Genomic DNA, 23201 nt, shown 5'->3' with positions numbered 1-23201 from the left:
TTTTTGCTCTAATGTGCACACAGGAACCTGAAGAACCCACAACACCAAACGGTCCCATTATCATAGAAAGGTTCTCACCTCTGATCTCGGCCTTGCACTTATATCGAGGAATAATGGAAGAGAAACTGGACGAGGAAAACCATTTCAGGCCAAAAGGTTCATTACAGACTGAAACTTAAAACTACTGTATGTGTATTATGTTCGAGTTGGAGTCCTTTGTGGGTGTGTGCTGTCAGAGGAAAATAATCAGTGCCTCTCTCTCTCTCTTTTTTCCCCCCTTCTCTCTTGAAGTAAAAAAAAAATGCAGCTTGTCATGTTACAGGAAAAAACAAACTGTTGAAACAGGAGACTCCTTTCATACGTTTGAGATAAACATCTTACACAAAGTTTCACCACGTTAATGATTACATGTTTCTAATTGGTTTATGTTGCTGTTATTTAACAATTATTGGCTGATCTTCACTGAGCCTGGGTAGGATAATTATTTTAGCATAAATACATGTGATTATTTAAAAAAAATAATTTATTGCAAACAGCATGCAAATGTCATGAAGGCGTGGCACAGACTTGTCACTCCTCTACACTGAGTCACATAGGATCAGTGTTTTCTTTCATCATTTCTATTGCTTCCTCACTTATGGTGACTAAGTGATCAGCCGCCGAGTTGCTCGAGGTGATTATCGAGAAATAGTCCAAATTTCTCGACCACTCAGCATGTGCGATTTTCTATAATCACCTCCATATTTATACTAAATGAAACAAGACCGTCAAAGATGGGGTAGCTCACCGCGGCCCTGTCTCATCCAGAAGGAACGATCTAAAGTGGGCCACCTTGCGCAATAAATGTTGCAAGCTATATATACGTAGAAACTACATCCACCCTAGGAATACCGACCTATTTACCAGAAAGAATCCAAAACGGTGAGGAATTGACCGAGAAGAAGTGATTTTTGTTGAACTGCTCATTCAGGCTTAATTAGTCCATAACTTCGTTTAATAATTGTAATGAAGCAAATCTGGGTAGACATTATATGCACCCTAGGTACCCCTACCTTCATACCAGAAAGAATCAAAATCGGTGAAGAACTGAGGGAGAAGAAGTGATGTGTGGAAACTGTTTGTTAGGGATTGATTAATTACTCCATATCTTCATTATTAATTGCAATTATGCAAATTTGGGTAGAGGCTATCTATTGAGGTATTTCACCTGACGTCACAGGGTCACGTGACGCCCCGGTGTCCGCCATTTTGGACGGCAAGCTAGCTAATGTCAACAGCAGTAGCTGGTATGTTACTGTAGCAATGTTTACGTTCAGTCATTTGGATGACTGTTAAAACCTTTCAGTCTCAAGTTTTTCCTTTACTGGATTTACTAGTTTACTGAGCTAGCGCGCGAGCTAGTCAGGCTCCCGGCCAGCGAGTGCGCTCGCCAGGCTCCCGGCCGGCACGCGCGCTAGCCAGGCTCAGTAAACTAGTAAATCCAGTAAAGGAAAAACTTGAACGTAACTGAACTGAACTGAACGTAAACATTACTACAATAACATACCAGCTATGATGTTGTTGACATTAGCTAGTGCTAACAGCTAGCTGCTAGTACACTGCTACAACTACACCGACCCTAATAATACAGTTCTTGGTCATTGCCTGGTAACAGCAAACTTATAACGGGCCATGTCTCAACAGACTAAGAAGTTATTTCAATGACATAACATTTTGTTTATCCTGAGGACCGAAAGTAAATGAAAATGTGAACAAACCTTAGCTGTAATCAGATGGCGACCACCGGCTCCAGGGACGACCTGCTGATGTAGGCATGTTACCCAGCCTGACACAAAATATTTGTAGGTATCCAAACTCGTATACGCTTTCAGATCAATACCTGTGTATGGCGATGGGTTTTTAACGACATAGGTATACAGATCATGTGGGCCGAAGTCAGGTAAAGACGAGGGCTTCGTGTACTTCCGTACATCAGTGAACAATCCTGGTGGAAGCAGGTAAACGTCGTTCTCTAAGCCTGCTAACCTCAATTTTTGCAAATACCTCTCCCTCTGCTCGCCCTGTAAATGCCCTACGTCGCTGGATAGTGAAGGTGTTTTCTGCATCTCGCTCCTTTTTCTTTTATGTTTTTCGTTTGTCGCCTTCCTCGCATTCAAACTGATTCGAGCCGTGACGTCCAAAATGGCAGCATCACATGACTTGGTCACGTGAGTGAAATACCTCAATATGCACCCCAGGCAGACCTACCTTCCTGCCAAAAAGAATAAAAATCAGTGAAGGATTGAGAGAGAAGAAGCGATTTTTGTGAAATGTGGATGACACCGGATGGACAATGGACAACACGTGATGGCATAAACTCATTGCCTGTTGGTCGGATGAGCTAATTAATCAACACCTTCTGACCAATCAGAATTGTGAATTCAACAACCCTCTGAGCCACTTGCTGTTGAAAAAGGATGTGAATGACATTTAAGTGTCCCATCATCACCACCAAGATCTAGCAATCTAGTGCCGCTTTTCCACTACAAACGCGGCTGAGCCGTGCCGTGCTGAGTCGAGCTGAGTCGAGCTGAGCGGGGCTGTTGGAGTTGCATTTTGACTACAACCGCGCTGAACCGTGCTGGCTGGAAGTGGGTGGACACATTGGGTGGAGTTAGCGAAAGTGGGTGGACGTCACGTGATGTCGTTAAGCAGCGCAAACAGTGACATCAGTGACAGTGGCGGAACAAGTCAGAGCCGGGCCGGGGGCGGGGCAAATGACCGGGCCCTTTATTAAAGCTTATCAAAACATCATTTTAGGCTACAAAAACGAAGTCCTTCAAACGAACATGTAACTCAGACACAAAAAACATTAGGATACTGTACATGGCTCATAATAAAACATCAATAGCCTATACTGCGCACATTATTTGAAGGGCATACGAATGAGCGCTCAGAGGTTGCAACGGTGACAGGAAGAGTCAGAAATAAAAGGAGGGCGGTGCAAACCTCACTGAATGCACTGTGTTTACCAATTTCAACACTACGGGGTGCAACTATGTTATTTTGTACATTAAGTCCTTCAAACGAACATGTAACTCAAACAAAAAAACATTAGGCGACATACTGTACATGGCTCATAATAAAACATCAATAGCCTACTGCGCGCATTATTTGAAGGGCATACGACGAGCCTTGCGCTCCGCGAACTCGTCCACGATGCTCTGTATGTCACTGTACTAGGCTACAAAAACGAAGTCCTTCAAACGAACATGTAACTCAGAAACAAAAAACATTAGGATACTGTACATGGCTCATAATAAAACATCAATAGCCTATACTGCGCACATTATTTGAAGGGCATACGAATGAGCGCTCAGAGGTTGCAACGGTGACAGGAAGAGCCATGTACAGTATCCTAGTGGTCTTTTCAGCGGTAGTCTCACGACCCGAATAGTAAACAATAAACATGGAGGACATGGAGTCGTTAGTGTTGCTGGTCTTGGTGCTGTGGCTTGTTGTCACCGACAACGCCAACAGATACTGGCAAGAGCGTATAGATGAGGCGAGGCGCATAAGGCTTCAGAAATTCTCGTAATTCGTAATTCTTCTTCTTCCGGGTTTGCGGTGTTTACAGATCCCAGCGCGCTCGCGGGGCGTGTGTGGGCATGTGAGGACACTCCTCCTCACCAATCAGTGCACAGGAGTGTCTGCTCACGCCCCCAACCTCACTCGGCACGGCTTGGCTCGCTTCAGCCCCACTCCAAAACGGTGCGAGTTTTAGGGGCTAAGCAGGGCTGAAGCGAGCTGAGTCGTGCTGGTTTTTGGTAGTCGAAACGCGAGCCGTGTCGGGCTGAAGTGAGCTGAAAAAGGGTAGTGGAAAAGGGCCATAGGTTAGCTTTTCTTGATGATCCTTTTTTAGTGCCTTAATGGCAGTATACAGAGCTTTCGTATGCATATTGGATGTAGCTAGTTACTCTTGGCTGGAGCTGAGCAACAGGATGTAGCAAGTAGAAAGGGATAATAGGTGAATAAAGTTAAATGTAGTTGGGCTGCAAGTTGCAATGTACAAGCATTTGTGTTTGGCACTGGAGGCCTTTGAAATGTTTCAGCAAGCCTATGACAATGAAGCAATGATCCGGGTGAGGGGTTTTGAGTGGCATTCATTTTTGATGAGGGGCAGGCAGTCACTGGAGGATGATGTTCTGCCCCTCTTGATGCACAAATGCCACTCAAAAAATGCTTTGCCCAGCTCTTTGCTTCATAGGCTTGCTGAAGCATTTCCAGGGTCTCCGTTGCTGAGTCCCGGAGTTTGACACAGTATTTGACGTTTGCTCTCTGGTCTCTTAGGGAAGCCATGGCCTAAAGGTTAGAGAAGCAGCTTTGGGACCAAAAAGTCACCAGTTTGATTCCCTGGAGCAGCAGGAATGGCTGAAGTGCCCCTGAGCAAGACACCTATCCCCCAACTGCTCCCCAGGGTGCTCTGAGTATGTTGTACATCAGTCTGGATAAGAGCGTCTGCTAAATGCCTGTCATATAAAGTCATGTCATCATGGTCTGCAGTAAAATCAGACATGAGCATATGCATGTTATGACAAAAATGTGTCAAACACAGGCCCTGATGTTGACAGCACAATGCCACACGGTATACTAATTCACTGCTCACTCATGACCTTGTTGTGCTCCCTTCGTTCGCAACAGGAACAGTATTTTTATTGTACTTTGTATGACAATATCAAGTTCACACCAAACAGCTTCTTGTTGCAATGCATGCTGTATTTCTTGCGGTATAGAGGAACCACAGCCTGAAGGCGTGGTTCATGTTATCTTGGCTTACCAGTAAAGCTTGCTCACTCTCTTTATCTCTCTCGGGCATATCACTGCTCTGACAGCTTTTCTTCCAGCCAGCAAAGTTTCTAGGTAAGAATTACAGTTGTGGTTTCCTGTTGCCTTCTACTGGATTATTATAGAGATTTTCTCCTTTCAACTATTCACACATTCACAGAGAAGGGCACCTTGGAGTAGCCAGTTAACCTAACCGCATGTATTTGGACTGTGGGGGAAACCGGAGCACCCGGAGGCAACTACCGTTCAAAAGTTTGGGGTCACTTTGAAATGTCCTTATTTTTGAAAGAAAAGCACTGTTCTTTTCAATGAAGATCATTTTAAACTAATCAGAAATCCACTCTATACATTGCTAATGTGGTAAATGACTATTCTAGCTGCAAATGTCTGGTTTTTGGTGCAATATCTCCATAGGTGTATAGAGGCCCATTTCCAGCAACTCTCACTCCAGTGTTCTAATGGTACAATGTGTTTGCTCATTGCCTCAGAAGGCTAATGGATGATTAGAAAACCCTTGTACAATCATGTTAGCACAGCTGAAAACAGTTGAGCTCTTTAGAGAAGCTATAAAACTGACCTTCCTTTGAGCAGATTGAGTTTCTGGAGCATCACATTTGTGGTGTCGACTAAATGCTCAAAATGGCCAGACAGATGTCTTGACTATATTTTCTATTCATTTTACAACTTATGGTGGTAAATAAAAGTGTGACTTTTCACGGAAAACACAAAATTGTCTGGGTGACCCCAAACTTTTGAACGGTAGTGTAGATACAGGGAGAACATGCAAACTCCACACAGAAAGGGCTCCAACCCAGAACCTTCTTGCTGTGAGGTGCCAGCGCTAACCACTGCACCACCATGCTGCCTAGTAAAGCTTGCTGGTGGGCCAAAAGTCTGGTCATCCTTGGACACCCCGGCCTGGAGACAATTGTGGACTTCTCTAGCCCTCTGAGAATGGTATTCCCACTCAGAGAAGAGCAGCTTCTCTTGGAAATTTTTTTGGTGGAACCTTTCAAAAAGGTTCTGCGTTCAAACCTCATGGTTGAATTGGGGCCTTTCTGCGTGGAATTTGCGTCTTCTCCCCCACCTGTGTGAGTTTCCTCTGGGTGCTCCAGTTTCCTCCCAGAGACGTGGATTTGGTCAACTGGCTTCTTTAAAATTGCCAATAGTTGTGTGTGAATAGTTGTTAGCCCTGTGATAGATTGGTAACCTGCCCAGGGTGTACCCTGTCTCTTGTCTGAAGTCAGCTGGGATTTGCTCCAGGTTCCCCTGTGACCCTGATGGACAAGCGATACAGATAAAGGATGGATAAAAGTCAACATTAAGAACTTGCATAATAGTCTGATCTGCCATAAGTCTAAAGTCCTTCCCACACCATGCCCTGGTCTTCTCAGGCAATCTCCCATCCCAGTACTACCCAGGCCGTTAAGGTGCACTTGGCAGCACCGATCTCTGTAGCCCTTAGCCTCTTGCCTATACAGCTAAGGTTACAGTGGGGTGGGGGGCTAGTCCTTTGTTAACCACAAGAGTTTGACTCCCCACTCACATCTGTATTGCAGCATGCCTTGCCAGGCAGCAGTAGGTACCATTTTTATGATGGTCTTTGGTATGACCCAACCAAGAGTAGAACTCACAATGTACCAATAGAGAGGCAGATATATCGTACTAACCACTAGGCCAGCTCACAGGTGATCTGCTATGAAATCCAGGTTAATTTAGTTGTACAAACACTGATTTCTTTCATGTTGGCTATGAACATATGAAAAACAAGCTTGCTGAACATTGACAAGCCTGTTTGACATGCTCATATCCCATTTTGGCCAACAGGGAACAGGTTCTTGAACCGGTTCTATTCAGAATTCTTTGAACCTTGATGCCCGTGAGTGAACTGGCCCACGTTTTCACCAGTTTTGGGTGGAACTGTTGCAATCAAGGATGTGTCATGAATGGAGGGTGTTGCACAACAGGAGTAAACAGTAGCAGCAAGATGGTGAAGCACATTGATTATCTGCAAGCTTTTGTTCTGTTATTGTAGATATTTGTTTTCGGTCCATTATTCCCATTGCTGGACTCTGCTTCCTCTACAAACTAAAGACATACCCACCGATGTCATCATGACTCATTCTGGAAAAACCAGCAATATTTTGGTTCCAACCGGGAACCAACTTTTCAGGTTCTGAACCAGTTTATTTTTGGTTGAAATGCTCTGAATGGTTCATAATTTGGTGCACGAATCAGAACGGAACTTGTTCCTTGTTGGTTGACAAGGGGTATCAGAGTGATCAGAAACCCTCTTTGTCAGATGTTTTCATTATCGTTAAGCATTATTTCAGTATTAAGACACCTATTTTCATCAAAATAGTCGAAAATACAATATACAAAATGGGATAACTATAACAAGAATCAGCGAACCAATATGGCGTCTAATCGTGCTGGAAGTAAACAGCTTGTGTCGTATCTAGTTATTATGTGATATCTATGTCCTTAAAGCTTTCTGGAACAGACACCTAGTTTCAAAATAATAAAAACTAGAAGGGCACTCAGTGGAGTTCATACCTCCGCCAAGCCACATATCATCAACATCAAAATCAAATCACTTGAACTTAAGATAATACTAAAGCTGTACACCAAATTTTGTCACAATCTGTTCACTACTTTTGAAGTTACATTGGGAACAGACAAAAAAATCCTGGATCCGCATAGATATCCAGATTTACTTCAAAATCTAATCAATTGTTCCTTGGCCCATGTTTCACCTTTCCTCCAAATTCCATCAAAATCCATTCACTACTTTTTGAGTTACATTAGGAAAAGACAAACAAACATAGGTGAAAACATACAGTGGTGCTTGAAAGTTTGTGAACCCTTTAGAATTTTCTATATTTCTGCATAAATATGACAAAAAACATCATCAGATTTTCACACAAGTCCTAAAAGTAGATAAAGAGAACCCAGTTAAACAAATGAGACAAAAAAAATTATACGTGGTCATTTATTTATTAAGGAAAATGATCCAATATTACATATATGTGAGTGGCAAAAGTATGTGAACCTTTGCTTTCAGTATCTGGTATGACCCCCTTGTGCAGCAATAACTACAACTAAACATTTCCGGTAACTGTTGATCAGTCCTGCACACTGGCTTGGAGGAATTTTAGCCCGTTCCTCCGTACAGAACAGCTTCAACTCTAGGATGTTGGTGGGTTTCCTCACATGAACTGCTCACTTCAGGTCCTTCCACAACATTTCGATTGGATTAAGGTCAGGACTTTGACTTGGCCATTCCAAAACATTAACTTTATTCTTCTTTAACCATTCTTTGGTAGAACGACTTGTTTAAAGTCCTGACTTTAATCCAATCGAAATGTTGTGGAAGGACCTGAAGCGAGCAGTTCATGTGAGGAAACCCACCAACATCCCAGGGTTGAAGCTGTTCTGTACGGAGGAACGGGCTAAAATTCCTCCAAGCCGGTGTGCAGGACTGATCAACAGTTACCGCAAACGTTTAGTTGCAGTTATTGCTGCACAAGGGAGTCACACCAGATACTGAAAGCAAAGGTTCACATACTTTTGCCACTCACAGATATGTAATATTGGATCATTTTCCTCAATAAATAAATGACCAAGTATAATATTTTTGTCTCATTTGTTTAACTGGGTTCTCTTTATCTACTTTTAGTTCTTATGTGAAAATCTGATGATGCTTTAGGTCATATTTATGCAGAAATAGAGAAAATTCTAAAGGGTTCACAAACTTTCAAGCACCACTGTAACCCCCTCCAACAAAGCTGGCAGTCAATTGTTACGTTTTGATGACATCTCAGGGGCAGGTTGTGTAACTGCACTGAGAAAACCCAACGCAAAATACAATATACATTTAGGAAGCTTGTTCTGGGCAGCATGGTGGTGTAGTGGTTAGCACTGTTGCCTCACAGCAAGAAGGTTGTGGGTTTGAGCCCAGTGGCTGACAGGAGCCTTTCTGTGTGGACTTTGCATGTTCTCTCTGTGTGGGTTTCCTCTGGTTGCTCCAGTTTCCCCCAAAGACATGCAGGTTAGGTTAACTGGTGACTCTAAATTGACCGTAGTTGTGAATGTGAGTGTGAATGGTTGTCTGTGTCTATGTGTCAGCCCTGTGATGACCTGGCGACTTGTCCAGGGTGTACCCCACCTTTCGCCCGTAGTCAGCTGGGATAGGCTCCAGCTTGCCTGTGACCCTGTAGAACAGGATAAGCGGCTACAGATAATGGATGGATGGAAGCTTGTTCTTTTTTTGCTGTGAAATGTAACAGTGCTTTAACCTCCACTTTCTGTGCGGAGTTTGCATGTTCTCCCCGTGTCTGCGTCAGTTTCTTCCAGGTGCTCTGGTTTCCTCCTGCAGTTCAAAGGCATGTGGATTAAAAATACCCAGCCACTGGGGTTGTACAAGTCAGTGCAAACTTAGTGTTAGTCCCAAGCCTGGATAGCTTTGAGAGGGAGGGTTGTGTCAGGAAGGACATTCAGTGTAAAACCTATGTTTGGATGACCTGCTGTGGTGACCAGCCGAAAGAAGAAGAAAAAGATACTAGACCGGACAATTCCCCTGGGGAAATTGTGAGAGGATGCAGTGTGCGAAGCAATTCGGTCATGCATGTTCGCTGGCCGTGAATGTGTGACCTGCAATGATGTTTCAATGCAATGATTATGTGTGTGCTTGAGACAGCAGCCGTCATGAAGAAGAGCTATTCAAGAGTATAAACAAAGTGACTACAGGCGGAAATTAGCATGTACTGCTATAACCTGGGACAGACATCTGTCCTTACCACAAGGATAATGTTTAATTTGTGCACTGTCCCTTTTAAAAATAAAATCAACTCTAAACTCTAAGGCCGAATCCCATTTCACCCCTTGGACCAACCCCTTGGCCCTTCCCCTCCATTTTGCGTGTTCACGTGAAGGGGTAGGGGTATCCCAATCCCAGTTAACGCGGAGGGGTAGGGGAAGGGGTAGGGCTTCTGTACCCCTCCAAACGGAGATTTTCCTGGAGCTGACTCCGAACGAAGGGGTTTGAGTGATTTCCCACAATGCCATGCGGATTTCAGCGAGATTTCATGCGGATTTCAGAAAGATGGCGGTTCCCGCGGCGAAAGATTGTCATAAATGTATTTTCTCCATTATTTACGTGTTTTAAGTTGTTATCCAGAGGAAACACGCCGCTTGATTCGCTTTCGAGCTGAGAATGAGCAGCGATTTCTGAAATCCAAGCTGCTGCTAAAAAGCTTTGGGAGTGAGTATTGTTTTCGGTTGCTTGACTGCGTACATTTTGTTCTGTTATTCTCGCTTTTATTGTTTACATGAGTGTTCTGACACCTCATTCTGTCGGATGTGGTGCACGAAGCGCCAAAGATATCCCATTCAGTGGTGTTAGTTAACAAATCACACCCTGCCAGCAGAGATTTCTGGTTCTGCCTCTGGCTCTGACTGTAGCGGCTGGTCGCAGCCAATGACGCATTTGGTCGCGTTTTGCTAACGTAAACGCTGACGGAGGTACGCGATGACGTATGCGATCGTTGAAGGGCTATCCCAATACGTAAGGGTTGAATTTCAAGCCCTATCCCTTGTAGCTCAGTTTCAAGGGGAAGGGCCAAGGGGAAGGGGGAGGGGAAGGGGTAGAAATTAGAATTGGGATTGGGCCTAAGAAGAGTGTTTGTAGTTTGTATGTACGAACAGAAGTGTTCCTAATAAAGTGGGCGGCTAAGGTGAAGTGTCATGCCGACCGAGGCTGTTTTTTTTTTCACAAAAAAAAGAAATTCACAAAATTCTTTCACAGTGAGCGCTAGAAGGGTCTCCTGAATAGACTGATGTAATTTTTTGTCTGTAGTGTTAAAAATGAGAGACTTTTCTGTCACTTTTATAATGGGTGTCAATGAGCTAAGACACACAAGGTCTGGAGTTTTCTGGTGTATTTTACGAAGGACCAGGCCTCGAACAATGACAAATAACTCGACAACGGAAGCAGCTATTCACAAAATTCTTTCACAGTGAGCGCTAGAAGGGTCTCCTGAATAAAATGATATTTTTTTTTGTCTGTAGTCTTAAAAATAACGACACTAGAGCGATTTAAAAATGACTGACTTTTCTCTCACGTTTATAATGGGTGTCAATGAGCTAAGACACACAAGGTCTGGAGTTTTCTGGTGTATTTTACGAAGGACCAGGCCTCGAACAATGACAAATAACTCGACAACGGAAGCAGCTATTCACAAAATTCTTTCACAGTGAGCGCTAGAAGGGTCTCCTGAATAAAATGATGTATTTTTTTTGTCTGTAGTCTTAAAAATAACGACACTAGAGCGATTTAAAAATGACTGACTTTTCTCTCACGTTTATAATGGGTGTCAATGAGGCCTGTCAGCTGCCCTGTCCTCAGTTTGACGCTTGTCATTCAAAAACTGCAAATCCTATCGTTGAGGTAGACACATTGTGTGAATCAGGACAAGTTTTACTACTACTTTTGTGAAAATCATGTCTGTAGAGTGAAATTTGTGGCTGAAAACAGAGTTTAAGCGAGAAAGTTTGAGCTTTATTTTCAACCTCTCTCCACTCTAAGTTAACGACCTTCACTGGTGTGTAACGCAATAGACACCCATTCAAAAGCCGGATTTTCTCCCAGAACCCACATGGTGTTTGAGCCGGGACTGATCCGAAAATGTAGAACCTAGCAGAAAAGTTGGATGCCAGATCCACAGAGGAGAAGTTTTCCTACATTTTAGAGTTTGAATCACGTCTCTAGGTTAAAGCATGCCAGAGCAGCGGACGTTTGAAAAACGTTGAAAAAGTGCTTTTTTTTCAATTAATTCCATAGAAATGAATGGGGGTTTTTTCGACGATTTTTTTGCGACTACGTTGCGAAAAAATCGTATTCTGTAGAGAAAAGTAATAGCATAGCGAGTCCGATCGAGCCGCACATTTTGATATATTATTTGTCTGTGTGCGACGTATGGTTATTGAGTTATTCGAAATCAAAATTTGCGTAGGAGGAAGAAGAAGAAGAAGAAGAAACACGTAGAAGAACAATAGTTGCAGTGCTTTGCACTGCAACCTATGGGCTCCCTTAGGGGAGCCCATAGGTTGCTGTGCAGCAGCACTGCATCCTAATAACGTATAAAACAAGTAGTTAAGTTTAATGGTGTTGAACAATGCCATCCTGTCAGACTGATCACTGTATTCAGTCTTTATATACTTACCATTTTTAAAGTTGTAATATATTTCCTTGTCACACACCAGTGGCTTCCATTAGCCATCATTCAAATTCAAAGGTTTGTTTCCCACCAAAAATGGCCAGGAACCACACCACAGAATGAAAGTTCCCAGATGATTACTTTGGTCTATATGGCAAACCACATGACTTTTCTCTCCTTCAGTAGTCTGTATGGATTAGAGACGCCAGCTTTTACTCATTTCTACACTTGATCAGAGAAAGGTCAAAAAGCAAGATGACTTTTACTACGTCCTATGAAGGAACACCAGGCAACTGTTATTCTTCTTCTTCTTCATTCTTGGCTGGGTCAGCATCACTATAGAGTGCCTTTCAACCCTCACAATACTCATATAGTTTGGTCTTCATTTCCCATTCCCTTTGTTTGATCCTAAGTAGTAGACACTCAAGTTGTAGAAATATAGATTATGTCTACATATTTTCAGACAATTATGGGCCAGTATTTGGAGAAAAAACACCACCAGGGCAGCATGGTGGTGTAGTCGTTAGCACGGTCACCTCACAGCAAGAAGGTTCTGGGTTTGAGCCCAGTGGCCAACGGGAGCCTTTATATGTGGAGTCTGCATTTTCTCTGGGTGCTCTGGTTTCCCCCACAGTCCGAAGACATGCACTTATTTTAACTGGCTACTCTAAATTGCCCATAGATAGCCACTGGCCATCCATCAGTGTTGGAGACCCCTATGCTTAGGTACCACTGGCAATAGCATAGTAAGGCCCAAATATGGATCATGACATTGAGGCTGACCTAGTAAATCTTTTCCAACAATAATAAAGAGATAACTCTCTTGGAATGATGTTAACAAGAGTCAAAGTTAAATAAAAATAGCCTCAATGAGGCTGTAGCTCCTACTGGCCACTGTTATTGTGTGTGAGTTTGAAATCCAATCAGTCCTGTGGGAAGAGTAGCGATTTTTTTTTTGTAAAATTGTATATGACCCCTGTGTAGCCGCATCCATGGCAGGTGGCACCACCTGGTGAACAATTCTTGTTGAATTAGGTCTTTCGGGTCTTCTGTGTGAGTTTCAGTGAAAACATCCTAGCAGTTTACAAACAGTAGTGTTTAATGAGACAAGTCACCCAAAATTTTCAAACGCCCATAAAATGTTAAATATGACAGGTGGCGCCACCGTCTTGGCAACTTTTATGCACACCAACCTGGGGAACATTCCATATGAGTTTGATCAAAATCTGATCACTCCTGTAGAAAGAGTAGCGAGTTTTGTGAAATTGTACGTGACCCCTCTGTAGCCTCATCCATGGTAGGTGGCGCCACTTGGTGAACAATTCTTGTTGGAATGTCTTTAGAGTCTTCTGGGTGAGTTTCAGTGAAAATGTCCCGGCAGTTTACGAAAAGTAGCGTTTGACGTGACGAGTCACCAAAAAATTTCAGACGCCCATAAAATCGTAAATATGACAGGTGGCGCCACCATCTTGACAACTTTTATGCACACCCACCTGGGGAACATCGTATGTGAGTTTGATCGAAATCCAATCAATCCTGTTGGAGGAGTAGCAATTTTTATAAATTGTGGGCAGACGACGACAGACGATGGATGATGTGTGAACGCATAAGCTCATCTGGCCTGGTCTGCAGCTGGATGAGCTAAAAATGGTCGTCAGTACAGTGCTGACCAGTACATAGTGTGAATAAAGCAGAAAGTAGCACAGAGTTCTTGTACCATTTTCCCAAGTTTCAGTAACCCTGATTTTCTTCTTCCTCATGCTGATAAATGCCTATATGGTGTAAATTGCCATTACAAACTCGATGAATAAAAGTGACTTGACTTGACAGTCGAATTGAGGAGCTGATTAAGCAGATAAACTCATCTTATCTCATTATCTCTAGCCGCTTTATCCTGTTCTACAGGGTCGCAGGCGAGCTGGAGCCTATCCCAGCTGACTACGGGCGAAAGGCGGGATACACCCTGGACAAGTCACCAGGTCATCACAGGGCTGACACATAGACACAGACAACCATTCACACTCACATTCACACCTACGGTCAATTTAGAGTCACCAGTTAACCTAACCTGCATGTCTTTGGACTGTGGGGGAAACCGGAGCACCCGGAGGAAACCCACGCGGACACGGGGAGAACATGCAAACTCCACACAGAAAGGCCCTCGCCGGCTACGGGGCTCGAACCCAGACCTTCTTGCTGTGAGGCGACAGCGCTAACCACTACACCACCGTGCCGCCACCAGATAAACTCCACAGGTAAACCAGTTTTCCAAGAATTATTGTTGTTTTTTTTTATAATTATAGGTTCTGAGCAAGGCAGTGACGAGTGATGTGACGTGCAACCAGGGGGTGTAACCTTTCAGACCAAAGGCGTGGAATGCACTCGTATTTCCAGTATACGAGCCTGATTCATTGAGTTTGTTTGGATGGTTTAGACTCGAGACTAGATCACTCAGTAGAAGTAATCTTTGTGAACATTTTTTTGGTCCATTTTTACACTTGATCAGAGAAAGGTCAAAAAGCAAGATAACTTTGACTATGTCTAATGAAGGAACACCAGGTAAGTCTCATTATTTTGAATTTTTTTCCTCTTTAAAATCCGTGGCAACGTCTAAATGGCCAAAGGATGAACTTTTCTCATTTCCTCCACCTACAGATGACCAAATTGGAGAAGCACTCTTAAAGATGTGAGTTTATTTCCAGTGTTAAATATGTTCCAGTTCATGTTCACGTTCCTCTTTCAGTCAGTAGTAGAGGTCTGACAGTCTAAATCCAGGAGCTCTTCATGAATATGTACGGTATAATTCTGTATATTTATTGACAGAAGTTAACGTGAAATTTACAATTTACAGTGGTGCTTGAAAGTTTGTGAACCCTTTAGAATTTCCTATATTTCTGCATAAATATGAACTAAAACATCATCATATTGTCACACAAGTCCTAAAAGTAGATAAAGAGAACCCAGTTAAACAAATGAGACAAAAATATTATACTTGGTCATTTATTTACTGCGGAAAATGATCCAATATTACGTATCTGTGAGTGGCAAAAGTATGTGAACCTCTAGGATTAGCAGTTAATTTGAAGGTGAAATTAGAGTCAGGCGTTTTCAATCAATGGGATGACAATCAGGTGTGAGTGGGCACCCTGTTTTATTTAAAGAACAGGGATCTATCAAAGTCTGATCTTCACAACACATGTTTGTGGAAGTGTATCATGACACAAACAAAGGAGATTTCTGAGGACCTCAGAAAAAGTGTTGCTGATGCTCATCAGGCTGGAAAAGGTTACAAAACCATCTCTAAAGAGTTTGGACTCCACCAATCCACAGTCATACAGATTGTGTACAAATGGCGGAAATTCAAGACCATTGTTACCCTCCCCAGGAGTGGTCGACCAACAAAGATCACTCCATGAGCAAGGTGTGTAATAGTCGGCGAGGTCACAAAGGACCCCAAGGTAACTTCTAAGCAACTGAAGACCTCTCTCACATTAACATTAGCCAATGTTCATGAGTCCACCATCAGGAGAACACTGAACAACAATGGTGTGCATGGCAGGGTTGCAAGGAGAAAGCCACTGCTCTCCAAAAAGAACATTGCTGCTCATCTGCAGTTTGCTAAAGATCATGTGGACAAGCCAGAAGGCTACTGGAAAATGTTTTGTGGACAAATGAGATCAAAATAGAACTTTTTGGTTTCAATGAGAAGCGTTATGTTTGGAGAAAGGAAAGCACTGCATTCCAACATAAGAACCTTATCCCTTCTGTGAAACATGGTGGTGGTAGTATCATGGTTTGGGCCTGTTTTGCTGCATCTGGGCCAGGATGGTTTGCCATCATTGTTGGAACAATGAATTCTGAATTATACCAGCAAATTCTAAAGGAAAATATCAGGACATTTGTCCATGAACTAAATCTCAAGAGAAGGTGAGTCATGCAGCAAGACAGCAACCCTAAGCATACAAGTCGTTCTACCAAAGAATGGTTAAAGAAGAATAAAGTTAATGTTTTGGAATGGCCAAGTCAAAGTCCTGACCTTAATCCAATGGAAATGTTGTGGAAGGACCTGAAGCGAGCAGTTCATGTGAGGAAACCCACCAACATCCCAGAGTTGAAGCTGTTCTGTACGGAGGAATGGGTTAAAATTCCTCCAAGCCGGTGTGCAGGACTGATCAACAGTTACCACAAATGTTTAGTTGAATTTATTGCTGCACAAGGGGGTCACACCAGATACTGAACGCAAAGGTTCACATACTTTTGCCACTCACAGATATGTAATATTGGATCATTTTCCTCAATAAATAAATGACCAAGTATAATATTTTTGTCTCATTTGTTTAACTGGGTTCTCTTTATCTACTTTTAGGACTTGTGTGAAAATCCGATGATGTTTTCGGTCATATTTATGCAGAAATATAGAAAATTCTAAAGGGTTCACAAACTTTCAAGCACCACTGTAAACCGATTTCACAAACCAGACATGAAAGTAAACTTTTAACTCTTGCTCCTAATAAATAAAAAAACATATTATTTTGACACTGACTCAATTTTCCATTCAGATCAGCTCAAGACAAGTTTAATGTCTAGTTATGCTGTAATTTTACAGTGACACTACAATGATAATGCATAAGTTACAGGTTATGAGCATGGAAAAAAAAAAGTTGCACTTGTTTCAAACCCAAAAGACTAAATTATATGATTTCTGGCTCTGTATACCACAATTGTCAAACCCTTTAAAAAAAAGCTGAAAACTAGACTGCCTGCCTCGTGTTGATAAATTCCAGTACGGTGTGAATGTCAAGTCAAGTCAAGTCAAGTTTATTTGTATAGCGCTTTTAACAATAAACATTGTCGCAAAGCAGCTTTACAGAATTTGAACGACTTAAAACATGAGCTAATTTTGTCCCTAATCTATCCCCAATGAGCAAGCCTGTGGCAACGGTGGCAAGGAAAAACTCCCTCAGATGACATGAGGAAGAAACCTCAAGAGGAACCAGACTCAAAAGGGAACCCATCCTCATTTGGGCAACAACAGACAGCCTGACTATAACAGTAACAGTTTTAACATGAAGACAGTTTCGTTGATGTTATAAACTCTTCATTGATGGAAACTTAAGTGCAAAACTGTTCATGACAACCGCAGTCCTAAAGTTAGCAAGTCAACTGTAGTCCTCAGCCATAAAAGCATTACTGTAAGAGTCCAGAGCGTCCTCCAGGTATAACCCTCAACTGTCCTCATGGGGCCGTCCTTCACAGGAGCAGTGCGATAAAACTCCGACCAGACACAGGGCACCAGGATGGATCAAGCAGGTCCGAGGGGCAGAAGAGGCCAGCATCTCAATCCCAGGACCAACATGTAACTCAGAGGGACAGATGGGGGGGGGAGGGGGAGAAAACACAAGAATGTCCAAACACGTGCACAGCAGAGCTGATTTATATTTAGTCACGCCTACAAAACTCCATTAAAGGCAAAACTCCCAAACAGCTGAAAATGACTAAACATAGAAAATGTGCTAAAGCTTTCAGTAATGCAGCTCAGCCATTCTAGCATAATCAGCTACCATAGACACAAACCAAATAATCCTTTCTTTCTTTTTTTTTAAAATACTGTACCATTTTTATACAATATCAGTCTCTTTGGGTCATTCAGAGTGGTTCGGGATCAAATGATGGACGTTATAAAAAAACCAAAGATCTCTCTGCCATCCATCCTCGAGGTTCAACCTTTAAACAACGAGCAGGATCAGAAGCTTGTGGATCAGCTGGCTCAGTCAGTAAGAGTGATCGGTGACTGGATTGATCAGGATCGAAACCTTAATTGGTAAGTGTTTCTTAATCAGTCAGTATCATTTACAGAACGTAATCAAACTAATTGCAGAGTTACTTCAAATCCAAAGTAGATTATTTCTGCACTATAGCAACTTTATCAACTTTTACCATTTTTTTATTATATTATCTCATCTCATCTCATTATCTGTAGCTGCTTTATCCTGTTCTACAGGGTCGCAGGCAAGCTGGAGCCTATCCCAGCTGACTACGGGCGAAAGGCGGGGTACACCCTGGACAAGTCGCCAGGTCATCGCAGGGCTGACACATAGACACAGACAACCATTCACACTCACATTCACACCTACGCTCAATTTAGAGTCACCAGTTAACCTAACCTGCATGTCTTTGGACTGTGGGGGAAACCGGAGCACCCGGAGGAAATCCACGCGGACACGGGGAGAACATGTAAACTCCACACAGAAAGGCCCCTGTCGGCCACTGGGCTCAAACCCAGAACCTTCTTGCTGTGAGGCGACAGTGCTAACCACTACACCACTGTGCCGAACCGGTTCAAAATTCAAATCCTTTTGATTAACGTCTGTATTATTTTGTGGATGTGTCCATATAATACATTACACAGTGGCGCAAAGATATGAAATTTATCTCCTAGTGCTGAAAATATTTTCACTCGTTCACTTTGCTCACTCGTGAATATTTTCACCACTCGAAGATAAACTTCATATCTTTGTGCGACTGTCTAATATCCTCTATATATTTTCTTTATCTGCTTATATTTAAGAATTACTTGCCAAAGGCTCAGTGAGTATCGGTAAATAATAACCAAGATAAAGTCAAAGAAGATAAAATAAATCACAACTCCACCTTTCCTTTGGATAGTTTTAGACCAAACTTCATAGCATCTTTAGTGCTTTTAGGAACAGCATTTGGTGATGAAGTGATCGGCCGCCATTTTGCCGAGTCACTCGAAGTGATTATCGAGAAATAGTCCGAATTTCTCAACCAATCAGTGCGCACGATTTTCTGTCATCACCTCCGTATTTATACTAAATGCTAATAAAACACATTGGGATACACTATTATAGGAAAGTAATCAACTTTGCAGATTGTAACTCTGTAACTCTGCATCATCCTACCAACCCATTGTTGATTATTTTCCTGTAACTGCATGCCCCCAAGTGTTTTATTCCTTGCATATAACATACAGGTTGAAAATGTCAGTGTTTACACCCATCATTTTCTCTTTTTCTCTGCTGTCTGTTCACTCCTCAGCCAGATCGATGGTTTAGCACATCTGGGTGATAAGAAGATTTTTCCAAATCTTGTGGAGGGCATCTTCAGCGATGGTCAGATCAATTGGGGAAGAATCGCTGTGCTGTTCTACACAGTAGGAAGGCTGGCTGTAAAGGTCCTGAAGATACACTAGCCTAAAGTATAGTGCTGTAGTTCTCTGAGTGTGTGTATTTGCACCATGATCACATTGTTCTTTCCTTCTTGAGCAGATGGTGCTGGCTGACTCGCCCACAGTGTTGTCAGAAATACTGGATTCATGTTTGCATTTCTTCAGGACGAAGCTATTGCCTTGGATTCGCAACATGGGCGGATGGGTAAGAAGAGAAGCAGAACAGCACTCACACATTCTCTAAAAAAATGGAGTAAAGATACTTTTCGACTAAAATAATCCAAGTGTCACATTCAGTTGGACATAAGTCTGCTAAATCAACATCAGTCGAACCATTATTTACATAACAGGCTGAGAAAGATCCTTCCACCACCTGGGTGCCAGGACAGAGAACAGTCTTAATGAACATCCTCCTGAGAACTGAGGCGACAAGGAAACAAAACTGGAAAAATTCATGATATAGGAATCTAATCTCATTGCTGTGCCCTGCTTTATTATTCCTACAGATCAGCAGCATTTCAGCGCTGACCCGGTTCTCCATTGAGCATAACTCTGCTTCCTCCTCCTGCGCCATCCGGCTGCCTGCTCCACTCATCATGGCCTTCGTCTGTGGGGTTCTGCTGGGTAGCGTCATTGCCTGGAAACTCAACAGAAGCAGCTGAGAGCAAGCGAGAGAGAGACAGAGAGACAGAGAGAGAGACACACACAGAGGCAGGCTGGAAAAGAACAAACAAGCTGTACTGTTACAAATGAAGCTTTTAACATGTTAAGTCAAGTCAAGTTTATTTGTATAGCGCTTTTAACAATAGACATTGTCACAAAGCAGCTTTATAGAATTTTAATGACTTTAAACATGAGCTAATTTTATCCCTAATTCATCCCCAATGAGCAAGCCTGTGGCAATGGTGGCGAGGAAAAACTCTCTCAGACGACATGAGGAAGAAACCTCGAGAGGAACCAGACTCAAAAGGGAACCCATCCTCATTTGGGTGACAACAGATAATGTGATTATAACATTTTTAACAGTTTTAAAGGGGAACTGAAGTCATTTTTAAACTTGCGTTATTTCTTAATTAACGCGTTATTCAATTACGTTTTCGGTTTTAGTAACCTTATATCGTGACTTGTATTGGCAACTAATTGCAATTAAATATTATACTTATCGGCCTGTTCGGTTTTTAGCCGTGTTGAATTTAGTGCGTTTGGTCCACGGCAGGCGTCGCTTATCCGCGCGATCTTCATGAGACTTGTGCGAGACTTCGAAACGTCAAGTGTCAACCAGGTGTCAGTGCCACCATTTTGAAAACTGTTTTCCAAGCGAAATATTGCACAAAAACGAGTTTAAATGACGATTACTGCCTACTTTTTTTTTTCAAACTTTCCTGATTGCTATCAAAACAAACAAAACTTCCGGCTTGATTACATCAGCATTCGAAAGAGGGCGCGCGCGTCTTTTGACAATGTTGGCAGATGTCGATCACTTTGATTTCCACTGTACATTTTACTTCCGTCCTACGATGTCTTGCACAGGTCTCAACGAATCTCGTTTACGGCCATTGCTTTGACATATGGACTGATATATTACAGAGCATATTTCAAACACTCAGAACTCGCTATAGCAGCGACAAAATAGCGATCAAAAATGCATTCTGATATTTAATAAAATGAGATAAATAGAATTTTGATAATAAATTTGCCATCAGTTCTCCTTTAACGTGAAGTCTGTTTCGTTGATGTTATAACTCTTCATTGATGGAAACAATGTTTACAATGTTTATAGAACATGACACTCCCATACCTTTTGCCGTTATGTTAAATGACATGAATGTGATATCCAAATCATTACAGATCACTTTACACTTGCCTATTTGCCAGACCAGACATTTTTTACGGCTTCATGTCAATCTGGTGTACTTTGAAGTTGCAATAAAAAGATTTACTTTCATAAAACAGTCCACTTAAATGCAATATCGACTGTCATGTCACCTTATCTTGTTAACTGTCTATGTCCCACTGCTATAGCTCTTTAACATAGAAATGATAATATAATGAAACACGTAGAGGATGTTACACGGTTACATGAAGATGTGAAGTTTATATTCGAATGGTGAACATATTCACAAGTGAGTGAAGTGAATGAGGGAAAATATTTTCAACATGAGAAGATAAACTTCATATCTTCACACCACCGTGTAATGTTCTTTATATTATATGGACACATCCACAAAAAAATACACAAGTTAATCAAAAGAATTTTAATTTTGAACCGGTTCGCCGTTTTCACAATGCGCATCTAGTCAGTGAGAAAACACTGGGACTGACATCATCTGAGTGAAATATCGAAAAATATTTAATATTTAAATAATATTGGCTGGCTTTTTTTCGTGGTATATCAGATATATTCCATTCAGCTAGCATTATATTGAGTGAGTCGAAGACAAGTATCTGAATGGAACATATCTGATATACCACGAAAAAAGCCAGCCAATATTATTATTATTATTATTATTATTATTATTATTATTATTATTATACATACACATTCCTTTCGGGTGTTCAACGCGCCTTTCTCTTTCAAAATTCTCTCAAAATCTTCCGTATTTACCGAAGTAAACCTAGCTGCCATGTTTGTTTACAAATTGTCACAGTCGCTCACTAGCACGGAAGTTTTACATCTCCGAAGTGTGACATCATGTTGTCTTGACAGCCATGCAATATCGTAAACCATATTCAACGCTCATTCTCCATTGGGTAGAGTGACATAATACATGTAGGTTAAGTGAGATGCTAACAATATTGCATGCTATTGAGCGAAATGAATGAAACCTGCTAGAAGGGATTAGAACACATGTTGTTATTCCATTGAAAAAGTGTCCTGGATGGATAATAATTATGGATATTTATATTTAGAAATGTTTAATATTTTAAGTTAGAAATCTAAATTCTAAATATCTTTCTATTGTGAGTGAAAGTACAGTACACAGTGGTGCTTGAAAGTTTGTGAACCCTTTAGAATTTTCTATATTTCTGCATAAATATGACCTAAAACATCATCAGATTTTCACACAAGTCCTAAAAGTAGATAAAGAGAACCCAGTTAAACAAACGAGACAAAAACATTACACTTGGTCATTTATTTATTGAGGAAAATGATCCAAGATTACATATTTGTGAGTGGCAAAAGTATGTGAACCTCGGTTTCAGTACCTGGTGTGACCCCCTTGTGCAGCAATAACTGCAACTAAACGTATCCGGTAACTGTTGATCAGTCCTGCACACCGGCTTGGAGGAATTTTAGCCCGTTCCTCCGTACAGAACAGCTTCAACTCTGGGATGTTGGTGGGTTTCCTCACATGAACTGCTCGCTTCAGGTCCTTCCACAACATTTCTTGGATTAAGGTCAGGACTTTGACTTGGCCATTCCAAAACATTAACTTTATTCTTCTTTAACCATTCTTTGGTAGAACGACTTGTGTGCTTAGGGTCGTTGTCTTGCTGCATGACCCGCCTTCTCTTGAGATTCAGTTCATGGACAGATGTCCTGACATTTTCCTTGAGAATTCGCTGGTATAATTCAGAATTCATTGTTCCATCAATGATGGCAAGCCGTCCTGGCCCAGATGCAGCAAAACACGCCCAAACCATGATACTACCACCACCATGTTTCACAGATGGGATAAGGTTCTTATGCTGGAATGCAGTGTTTTCCTTTCTCCAAACATAACACTTCTCATTTAAACCAAAAATTTCTATTTTGGTCTCATCCGTCCACAAAACTTTTTTCCAATAGCCTTCTGGCTTGTCCACGTGATCTTTAGCAAACTGCAGACAAGCAGCAATGTTCTTTTTGGAGAGCAGTGGCTTTCTCCTTGCAACCTTGCCATGCACACCATTGTTGTTCAGTGTTCTCCTGATGGTGGACTCATGAACATTAACATTAGCCAATATGAGAGAGGCCTTCAGTTGCTTAG

General features: G+C 41.9%; 1 protein-coding gene across 4 annotated transcripts; it reads left to right on the top strand.

The window, feature by feature from the left end:
• Nucleotides 1-33: 33 nt before the first annotated feature.
• LOC132868872 (apoptosis regulator BAX-like) lies at nucleotides 34-21132 on the top strand. 4 transcript variants are annotated; one of them, XM_060902113.1, is made up of 7 exons: nucleotides 34-156; nucleotides 14345-14600; nucleotides 14697-14727; nucleotides 17692-17862; nucleotides 19101-19236; nucleotides 19331-19435; nucleotides 19737-21132. In XM_060902113.1, the coding sequence occupies exons 2-7, from the start codon at nucleotides 14579-14581 to the stop codon at nucleotides 19890-19892; spliced, it is 621 nt and encodes a 206-aa protein (XP_060758096.1). In that variant the 5' UTR covers nucleotides 34-156; nucleotides 14345-14578; the 3' UTR covers nucleotides 19893-21132. The 4 variants fall into 4 exon arrangements, with proteins under 4 accessions (XP_060758096.1, XP_060758095.1, XP_060758097.1 ...); XM_060902114.1 differs by lacking the exons at nucleotides 34-156; nucleotides 14345-14600 and adding an exon at nucleotides 14141-14296; XM_060902112.1 differs by lacking the exons at nucleotides 34-156; nucleotides 14345-14600; nucleotides 14697-14727 and adding an exon at nucleotides 6923-6997.
• The last annotated feature ends 2069 nt before the right edge of the window (nucleotides 21133-23201 follow it).

This window comes from Neoarius graeffei, chromosome 20 (assembly GCF_027579695.1).
Source record: "Neoarius graeffei isolate fNeoGra1 chromosome 20, fNeoGra1.pri, whole genome shotgun sequence".
NCBI lineage: Eukaryota > Metazoa > Chordata > Actinopteri > Siluriformes > Ariidae > Neoarius > Neoarius graeffei.
The sequence above is the reverse complement of the archived record's forward strand: the minus strand, read 5'-3'. Positions and strand labels throughout refer to the sequence as shown.

Bases quoted from the DNA above. Each gene is read 5' to 3' on its own strand.
- LOC132868872 (XM_060902112.1), top strand. From the start codon at position 6,939: ATGACTCATTCTGGAAAAACCAGCAATATTTTGGTTCCAACCGGGAAC. The intron at 19,237-19,330 runs GTCCTGAAGATA...CTTCTTGAGCAG, and splicing joins TAGGAAGGCTGGCTGTAAAG to ATGGTGCTGGCTGACTCGCC. The intron at 19,436-19,736 runs GTAAGAAGAGAA...TTATTCCTACAG, and splicing joins TTCGCAACATGGGCGGATGG to ATCAGCAGCATTTCAGCGCT.